This window comes from Haemorhous mexicanus, chromosome 3 (assembly GCF_027477595.1).
Source record: "Haemorhous mexicanus isolate bHaeMex1 chromosome 3, bHaeMex1.pri, whole genome shotgun sequence".
Classification (NCBI taxonomy): Eukaryota; Metazoa; Chordata; class Aves; order Passeriformes; family Fringillidae; genus Haemorhous; species Haemorhous mexicanus.
This window is the reverse complement of record NC_082343.1, coordinates 115562509-115571903: the sequence shown is the minus strand read 5'-3', so window position 1 is coordinate 115571903 and position 9395 is coordinate 115562509. Positions and strand designations below refer to the sequence as shown.

Sequence of the window (9395 nt, the reverse complement as noted above, 5' to 3'; positions counted from 1 at the left end):
CAGCCCCACTCCTGCCCCTGGCATGGCACGGTCCCACGTGAGTCAATGCTGTTGGGCAGAGAGGCCAAACAGGATCCTGGCAATTCCTTCCCTCCAGCTCCAAAATCCTCCTGGAAGAGTCACATTTGGGCTGAGCCACCCCAGTCAGGGAGCCACCCTGAGGCTGGCAGGACACCCAAAGGCATCCATTTCCATCCTAAAAGGGAAGATCAAGGGTGAGTTTGGATGCCTGAGAGATGGAAGAAGGAAGAGGCAGGATGGGAGAGCTGAATGCAGGAGATACAAGTGGGGGATAAAGGAGAACAGGACAGGGTCATGTTGGTGCCTCCCCAAATACTCACACAGCCTCCACCTTCTGGGACCATGGGATTTGTGGATCAGTGATGTCATTTTTGGGAGATAAGGGACAGGATTGGGTTGGGTGACCTCTGAAGACACCTCCCAGCCACCACACAGAGGTGGCATCACAAAGGGCGCTAAGAAATGTGCTCCTCCACTTTTTGGGGCCAAGCAGGAGGACCCAGCCTGGGAGGACATTGCTTTGGGAGATGTTTATCCTGCCTTGGATCTCCAGAGTTCCCTTCCAGCCCTAACAGCTCTGGGATTCTCTGTGCCTGGCTTAACCTCAAGGACAGCAGGGACACAGCCTGATTTAATGTCTGGCAAGAACAAGCTCTGATGCTTTTCCACTACAACATGGATTAAGCTTTTCTCTTTGCTGGCCTGGCCTGAAGACCATCACTCAACATCACCTTCACGTGCCTCCCCAAATTTGACCCCCACATATTCCTGAGGCCTCATTGCCTCGATCTGCACAAGAAAAGAGGACCCTTTTCAAGGTCCCCACACTGTGGAGCACCTTAAAAGGTGAATTACCCAAACTGTGAAAGAAAAGAGAACCTTAAATGCAACTAAAACCCATGCTCCAGGCAGAAAAATTGGCAACATCATCTGTGCTCACCAAGACACCACAGGCAAAGCTTTTGACTTCACTGTAATATGGGAACAGGATTACAAAGATCATGTCTGAGAGATGGCAAAAGTAGGATCAAGGCCAGCACAGTGACCTGAGCCCCGAGACACTCCATGAAAAGTGAGGGTAAGCACTCATCATCCCCTGAGTCTGTTTGTTAGAAAGCAATCCACAATTTGTAAAGATAACCACAGATCTTTGTTTTATTTATAAAAAAATGGAAGTAGAAAAATTTGGCTGAAAATACCAACAACAACGATGACAACAAAAATATAAAAAAATAGCACTTGCACGGGAAATGTTTCTGTTTTGAAAACTGTTGTCAATAGCGACAGCAATTTAAATCATCCAACAATCATCATATAAAAACATATTTATTTAAATTAAATATTTTATGCAAACTCGTATCTACACTCATTCAAAATGCATAGAGTCACACAAAAGAGATGGAATGTATTAGCTTAAAAACCGGCAAACTTTTGGAGTTTTTTTTAAAGTTTTCTTTGCAATTATTATTAATACATTTTGGGGACTGAAACCAGGAAATCATAACCACGTTACTAACTAATCATTACCAAGTGCCATACAGTAAACACTAAGATTAATCATGTCATATAACTGATTTAAAATAAAGCTTCATTTTTATGGAAAGGAAGAGAACTCGAGCAGTACAAACTCCAAGGTGGGGGGGGCAGGAGGAATAATGGAAGGAATAAATCAATGTACAGCTTTATTACAAGCAATAAAACCCCAGAGTTAGGAGAGGCATTGGGCACTGTGGCTCCAAACATGGAGCCTTCCCCTTCAAAGGATGTTTTATAAAAAAAGTGTCTGCTATATCATCACCTCTTGGCCAAAATGTTCATCCCAGGACCTGCTCCCAGGGGTGGATGCCGGCCGGATCCTGCCTTTCCAAGCCCTGGTCTTACCCCACTCCAGAACAGGCTCAGCGCTCTCAGGGCTGGCTACCCCTCTCCTGGCTGGTGTCCCATCCCCTCTGGGGTTTCCCGAGGGATGAAGCCCCCAGTCCATGCTCTGGGGCAGGGGATGGGGCCTTTAATCCCCATTGGAGCAGTCAGGCAGGTCAGGGTGGTGGGGCAGCAATGCCGCCACCAGAGCCCAAACACAGCTCATGGACCTTCACCAAAATCTTCCCTTCTCCCATCCCTGCCTTTCCCCCTTCCAGGGGGAATTCAGACCTGACATTTGCAGGGTTGCTGCTGCACTCCTGACTCCAAAGCAGAGCTGGGAATGCCCCAAAATGAGGGACAGCCTTCCTGCGCTCCCAGGAGCATCCCTGCTTTGGAAGAGGGACTTGGCCAAAGGGCTTTGGTGTCGGGAAGTGCCCCCTGGCCACGGTTGGAGCAGAGCACTCCAGGCTTTGCACGGTGGTGACCCAACAACCCAAATCCTTTACCTACAGCACCAAGGAGACTCCAGGGCCCTGTGGTTCGGGCTCGGTCACCCTGAGGGAGCAACGCCTCGGAACAGTGTCGGGTCCTTCCTGGGCCAGTCCAGGCGGCCCCGGCTGGGCTCCTAAGAGACGCTGTAGTTATTGTAGTAGGTGGCCGTGGCATCAGCCAGGACGGAGATGAGGCTGTTCTCGGAGCTGTGGGAGCTGCCAGACCCCGGGACGTGCCCGCTGGCCAAGGCCCCGCCATGGTGATGGTCACCGTGGCTGGGGTTGTTGAGATACTGGTCAAACTCATTGCGGTCCATCTCCCCCAGCAGCTCTGCTTGGCTCAGCTGGTCCAAGGTGTCGAAGCCGTGGTGGTCGGGCGGTGGGGAGAGCTGGCCCAGATGGGCATGGAGGCTGGGAGGGGGCAGGGAGGGGAAGGCGGGTGTGTAGTAGCTGGGAGGAGGAGGAGGAGGAGGAAGGGAGGGGCAGCTGGAGGCCGGGGGGATCATGCAGGTGGCCGGCTGTGGCATGGGGCTGAGCGGGTGGTGGCTGCACGGCAGGGAGCCGCCCGCGTACTCCGGGGAGAAGGTGGCACCGGCGAGGTGGGGGCGGTGATGCTCCTCGGGGCAGGGCGAGGAGAAGAAACTCTGCTCGGGGTCTATGGCATCCAGAGGGGACATCTCCGGCGGGGTGGGCAGCCCGTAGGGGTAGGTGTCCACGCTGGTGCTGCTGCCGCTGCCTGGAGCTTCCCGGTATGCCCGCACTGCCGGCAGCCCCGGGCGGGGGGCGTACTCACCCGGGCCCTCTTTGTCCCCCCCGGCCCGGCTGCAGGTCCGCTTTTCCGGCACAGAGTTCTGGTCCCCCCGTGTCAGGCTGCCCAGCAGAAAGCCGGGATCCACCCGTTTCCCGATGCGCTTGACCTGCTTCTTCCGACGGGGCCGGTACTTGTAGTTGGGATAATCTTGCATGTGCTTCACCCGCAGCCGCTCGGCTTCCTCCACGTAGGGACGCTTCTGTGACAGGCTCAGTGCCTTCCAGGACTTCCCTGAAACGGAGGATATGCACCCTTAGCAGCCGCAGCCTCCCATGGGTGCCCAGTGTCCCACACATTCCAAAAACCCTGCAGGGGTGGGAGAAGAAGGGGGGAATTGAGGCTGCTGTAGGGTCTCTGACTCCCTTCATCCCAAGTCCCCACAGAAGGTGGGTTTAGGGTTAGTAAATAAATCCAGGCAGATGAACTCTCCCAGCTCCCTGTGGAGCAGGGACAGCCAAGGCCGTGCCTGGCTGAGCAGAGGTCAGGACGTGCTGTCCTTTAAGGTGCCCCAGCCTGTGCTCTGCCAGGGCTTAAAGCAGGGCACAAGGAGACCTGGGCACTGTGACAGCTGCTCTGGATGGTGGAAGGTGTCCCTGCCCACGGCAGGGGGATGGATTAGATGGTCCCTTCCAAACCATTCCATGATTCTGTAATCCTATGACCTCGTGCCTCCTTGTTTGAGATAAAATGTCCCCAAGACACAGCACAGAGAAGCAGCATTGGGCAGGGGGATTTTATCCCACAGTGAGGCTGTCCCAGGCTGCTCCTCAGGGTAAGGGGGAGAAATGAGGATACACATCAAAGCCTTTGATGCCTTCCCATGGCCTGAGACAGCAGAAATAACACTAATAAGCTGAGATGCTGCATGGCAAAGCAGCGAGGAGAAAACCCAAACCACCAAAGAAAACACCACAGAACTGTCCAGGGAAACACAAACTTTGGATAAGAGGTTGGGCAGCAAAGCTGTGTTGCAATTCGGGCAGCTCATTCTCAGGCTGTCTGGGCTGATAATTTTGGTTTGCCCTCTTGGTTTCACATCAAAATGGGGATTGGGAGGAAGGGAGAAATAGTGGATGGGGAGTGGGAAACAAATGTGTGCTCAGAATGGGTTGTGATCCCCCAAAAGTAACAGCAGAAAAACACACACACCCCCCAGCCATGTAATACAAAGTGGGACAGCAAGGACAGGCCAGGAAAATTTGGGGCATCCCTCCTTGCAGAGCAGGGCAGCACCCTCAGGGCTTGCAGCAGAGAGGTGGCAGAGTGCCTGTCCCCTGGTATGCAGGACACCATCAGGCTTTGCACCCTGAGGAGTGGCTGCACACCTGGAGTGTGGGACAGTTCTGGGGTGAGCACCCCGTGGGTGACAGGGTGGGTGCGTGGTGCTGCTCCCGGGGTGCAGAACTCCATCAGGTACTGCAGCCCCAGCGTGCTGCACCCGGGCTGGCTTTGCACCCCAAAACCAGCCAGGTAGGTGTAGGGGTGCCCTCCTGCTCTGTGCCAGACCGGGTCCCCACCTGGGCAGGATTAGCACCCGCAGGGATGGCCAGTGGAGCTGGCATTCCCAGTCCGGGGCGCTGGATCCGGATGGGATTTGCACCCTGGGATAACTGGGTGGGTGCAGGGTTCCCACCCCGGGGCACTGGGTCCCAATGGGATTTGCACCCCAGGAACGGCTGGAGGGTGCCTGGATCCCCACCCCAATGCCCTGAATCCGGACGGCGTTTTCACTCCCGGGACCGCAGGTGGGTGCCTGGGGACCAAGCCCGGCGCGCTGGATCCGAGCAGGGTGTGCATCCCACGCCCGGGTGGGTGCGTGGGTGCCTCCCCCGGCCCACCGGGCAGGATTTGCACCCCCGGGAATGCCCTGCTGGACTCGTGAGTACCGAAACCGGACAAGGTTTGAACCCGCAGGGATCTCCGGCGGGTGCCCCTGGGCACTGAATCCCGACAGGATTTGCACCTGGATTGCCGGGCGGGTGGGTGCCCAGGTTCTCCCCCCGGGGCACCGGATCCAGGCAGGGTTTGCACTCCCGGGGATGCCCGAGTGGGTCCCCGATTTTCTCCCCACGCGTCGCCCCCCAAACCCGCGCCTCCCGCGCTGCTCACCGAGCATCTTGCTGAGCTCCGCGTTGTGCAGGTCGGGGTTCTGCACCGCCAGCCTCTTCCTCTCGTCCTTCGCCCACACCATGAACGCGTTCATGGGCCGGCGGATGCGGCTCTCGGAGCCCTTCTCGCCCTGCGACGCTCGGGGGGGTGGCCCTGGGGACAGCCCCTCGCCCGCGTCCCCCTCCAGCCGCTCCGGCCAGGGGAATGTGCTGAGCAGAGCAGCCATGGCCCCCCGCCCCCCCCGCCCCGCCGCGCTGCCCTCGGGGTCCCCGCGCAGTCCCAGCCTCCTGCCCGGCCTCTCCCGTATTTATGAGCTCCTTGGAAAAAGCCTCCTCCAATGACACCGAAGGGACTCGCTGCTCCTCCTTGTTTGCAAACTCCTCAGCCCCGGCCGGGATGGTGCAGCGAGAAAACTTCTCCCCACCCCTTTGCCCGGCACCCCCCGGGGAAGCAGCACCCCCAACACCCCCCTTTCTCCTTCCCACTCCCCCCTTCCCTCTTTTATTATTATTTTTCCCTTATTTTGCTCTCTGAAAAGGAGTGAGGAGAGAGCCGGAGATGTCCCGCCCCCAAACAGCTCCGCTGCCCTCCTGCACCTCAGAGACCTTCAAACTTTAAAGGCTGAGGGGTAACACAGAGAGAGGAGATAAAGGCACTGAAAACTGGGAAAGAAAAGGAAAATGGCACTGGAAGGAATATCCCACTGGGGTGCAAAAGGCCCCTCCCCAGGCTTTGACAAGCTGCAGGAACCCTCTTTGCCAAGGGAAACCGAGGCACGGATTCCACAGACAGGGACAACTTTTCCCCACTTCTCCTGCTTTAACCACCAGCCCAGGCTGTGCTTTGCCCACCCCATGTGGGTTTTCACCCCAAATTTCCAGGTCCCTTTGAATGGGATGGAAACTGGGACACAATGAACCTGCTGGCGGGCTCTTGTCCAGCCTGGTGGGACTCCTAAGGGAGCTTTTAGGGGAAAACAAGGCAGGGATGGGGCTGGGCACAACTCAAAGAGGTTGAACATCTCCAGTTGGTCCCTGCTGCCCATCCCTGGACACTGGGAGACAAAGGATCTTCTCCTTGCTACTGCTTTTTATGGAGTGCTGGTGCAACCCAAAAAGGCTGGATGGGATGGAAATCCCAAAGCCACACAATGGTGTTCCCCACTAACCCCAGCTGGGTGGGAAAGTCATCCAAGCAGCTTTTCTCTCACTAGGACAAAGGATCTCCAGGAAGGTGATGGCACCGAAAATCCCCAGCTCACTGCCCTTTCCCGGCTCAGCCCTGCAGCCTGCCCTGGGGAATGTATTTGGTGCCTGGATTCCTGGATGATTTTGACCCGCGGACACGGGGCTGCAGGGCTGCAGCAGCTCCGCTTTGACTGACCGTGGGTTTCCTCTCCGTGCTGCCAGAAAAGCAGCGGGACGGGGTGCGGGATGGGCGGGCGTTTGTGGGGCTGGCCGAGGCTGCCCCATCTGACCCCAAGGCAGGGGGGAAAACCCCGGCGCAGATCCCAGGCCGGGGAGTTCGGGCAGGTTTCCCACGTGCCTGGGTGTTCCTATTGACTCTTGTCAGATTAGGAGTGATGGAGAGAGCTCATGTAAATGTGAGCCGGGCAGGATCCGCCTGGGCTTCCTGGTTTCTCCCTTCCCTCTGCACAGGAGCGGGATGGCTCTGGTTTCTTGTGGATTGCAGCGATTTTGGGGTCAGGAAAGCTGGAATCCGCCAGCTTCGCTCGCAGCAGAAGCAGCAACTGCCCTCCCCGAGCTTTTCCCCGGGACTGAACTAAAACCCTGCGGAAGCAACAACATTTTCCAAAGGAACTGATTAAATCTATTAAGCTATTTACAAGTGGGCTCCATCAGAGCTGCGTTATCTGGGAATACAACAGGAAGGCAACTTCTCTTAAATCTAAAAGGCGCAGGAGATTTCCTGGTCTCGGGACAGATTTATAAACCCTTTCCATACACACACACACACACACACACACACACATGGAGGAGCTGCCTTTTATCTGGGGTTTGGAGCTGGGCACGCTCCTGGGGACAGCTTGTTCTGTCCCAGCAGCTCCTGATCTCTCCCAAAGTCCTGTCTCACGCCTTGAAGTGCCGGGATGGGGCAGGGAGGGAGGATGTCAAACTCCCCACCCTGCCCTGCACAGGTCTCCCGGGTGCATTTTGCAGGCTGCAGCTGCTGCAGAGGCTGGCAGCAAGAATTTGGGAAGAAAACCTGGAACACCCTTAATTTTGTTTGGTTCCTTTAGGAAGGGTGGAAGTGCCCTGTAAAAGAGGCTGCCGGGGGTTGCAAGGTTATATTTTGAACAGGATGGTACTTTGGGTATGGTGAATACGTTGCATGGCTCACTGTTACTTTTTAACCCTCAGGATGCTCAGGACCTAGATATCATGAATATAAAAACACCTCTGTGGAGGCCCCAGAGGCCAGGAATTTTTAGTAGTAGCAGCAGAATTTCCCTTCCTGGGAAAAGGAAATTGATGGATGAATTCCAGTTGATGCCTTTTACAGGACTGCTTCCACCTTGCCCTGTGTTTCCACATTTTGCAGGATGGGTGGATAGGTTTGGGAGAGGATAAAACCCTGAGCAAGGACAGGACCTGCACCCACTCCTGTCTCTGCTGCCAAAGCCTGGAAGCTCTCAGAGCACCTCTCTGGGTGTTCCTGATCCTCATTATTCCCTCCACATCTTGGGAGTAACATTTGACCTCCCAAAGGTATCACAGGGGTCAACTCGTGGCTTTTCAGAACCTCCTGAGACCCAATCTAGGGCTCCTGTGTGGTTACAGCACAAAGAAATCCAGCAGAATATTCCTCGTTTGGATTTCCTCCCTTCCCAGGGCCCCCACACAGAATTTTAAGTGCAAACACTGCTACTATTATTAATAACCACTTTTTATTTTTTTCCCCCTTCTCCCCCTCTCCTGCAGCACCTGGCATTCTGATGGCATTAGTAAGGAGGGTTTCATTCTGCACCCTGCCTAAAATGCTGGTCAAACCTGTCCTGTCGGAAGCTCCCACGTTACATAAAGGAGGCTGGGGCCATGTGAAAATGCCAGCTCTTAATTACCACCGGATCGGGGTAATTAGTCTGGAAAAACCTCGGGATTACCTTTTTTTCTGTGTGTGTGTGCTCACCTTCCCCTCTCTGCTGCGAGGCTTCACCTGTATCTGGGGCACAGGAAGCAGCAGAGCTCTCCCAGGGCTTTGGGAACAGGGAAATTACGGCGAAAAGCCGCGAGCTAAAATAGATGGAGCAGACAAAGGGGGGAAGAAAGCTTTGTTCTCCCCCATTTTCATGGATGGGGAACAGTGGCAACAACTCCCATGGGCCAGGCAGAAAATGAGTGGCTGAACTCTATATGGAACGACCACCTCTTTAAAAATATCCCTCTTTTTTGGGGGGAGGGGTGGATCCGACATCTGGAATTTTATCCCTGCAAAGGGAGGGTTTATTTTTACTCCTCCTCTCCATCTCGCACCCCACCAACCTTCAGGGACATTAAAATATGTGAGAAAGTGCAAATCCTAAATTAGCTCAATATTCACATGTTCCTTAATTATTGATGAAACTCTCGGCTCCCAGGGGAAGTTTTTGCAGAGAGAGCTGGGGGTTCCCAGCAGAAGATTCCCTCAGAGCTGTAGTTCCCAACTCTGCCCACCGCCCATCCTCCTTGATTCCAGCAGGTTTTCCCCAGGGATTGCTACCTGGACCATTTATTTTCTAGGTAAAAAATCCCCAGAGCTTTCCCATTATACGAAAAAAAAAAAGCAGAAAAGCTCCCCACCCTACCCCTTGAAATGCTAAATTTTTCATCATTGTGCTGAATAGTTCTGTTCTTACTACTTTAAAAATACAGTTTAAAGGTTACAAAAATATATATTTTAGTGCCTTTAGGTTGAAAGCAACTAGGAAAAGTTTCCCTCTTACACCTTTAAATTTATGAAGATGGATTAAGATAAGAAAAAAATGTATTTACGTGATTCAGAAGCAGATTTTGACTTGCTGAGAAATGAAGCTTCAATTTGTTTTACAATATTCCCACTTCTGCCACCAAAAATTATGTGTTTGTACTGCATTTCCCAGT

General features: G+C 54.3%; 1 protein-coding gene across 1 annotated transcript; it reads right to left on the bottom strand.

The window, feature by feature from the left end:
* Positions 1–1148: 1148 nt before the first annotated feature.
* On the bottom strand, positions 1149–5553 carry SOX7 (SRY-box transcription factor 7). The gene is made up of 2 exons (XM_059843112.1): positions 5296–5553; positions 1149–3417 (listed from the first exon to the last, which is right to left on the bottom strand). The coding sequence occupies exons 1-2, from the start codon at positions 5519–5521 to the stop codon at positions 2510–2512; spliced, it is 1134 nt and encodes a 377-aa protein (XP_059699095.1). The 5' UTR covers positions 5522–5553; the 3' UTR covers positions 1149–2509.
* Positions 5554–9395: the final 3842 nt, after the last annotated feature.

What these genes read in the sequence shown, in the direction of transcription:
- SOX7 (XM_059843112.1), bottom strand. Translation starts at nt 5,521, where the DNA reads ATGGCTGCTCTGCTCAGCACATTCCCCTGGCCGGAGCGGCTGGAGGGG. An exon ending in GGAGCTCAGCAAGATGCTCG is followed by an intron (nt 3,418 to 5,295) that starts GTGAGCAGCGCG and finishes CCTCCGTTTCAG; the next exon opens with GGAAGTCCTGGAAGGCACTG.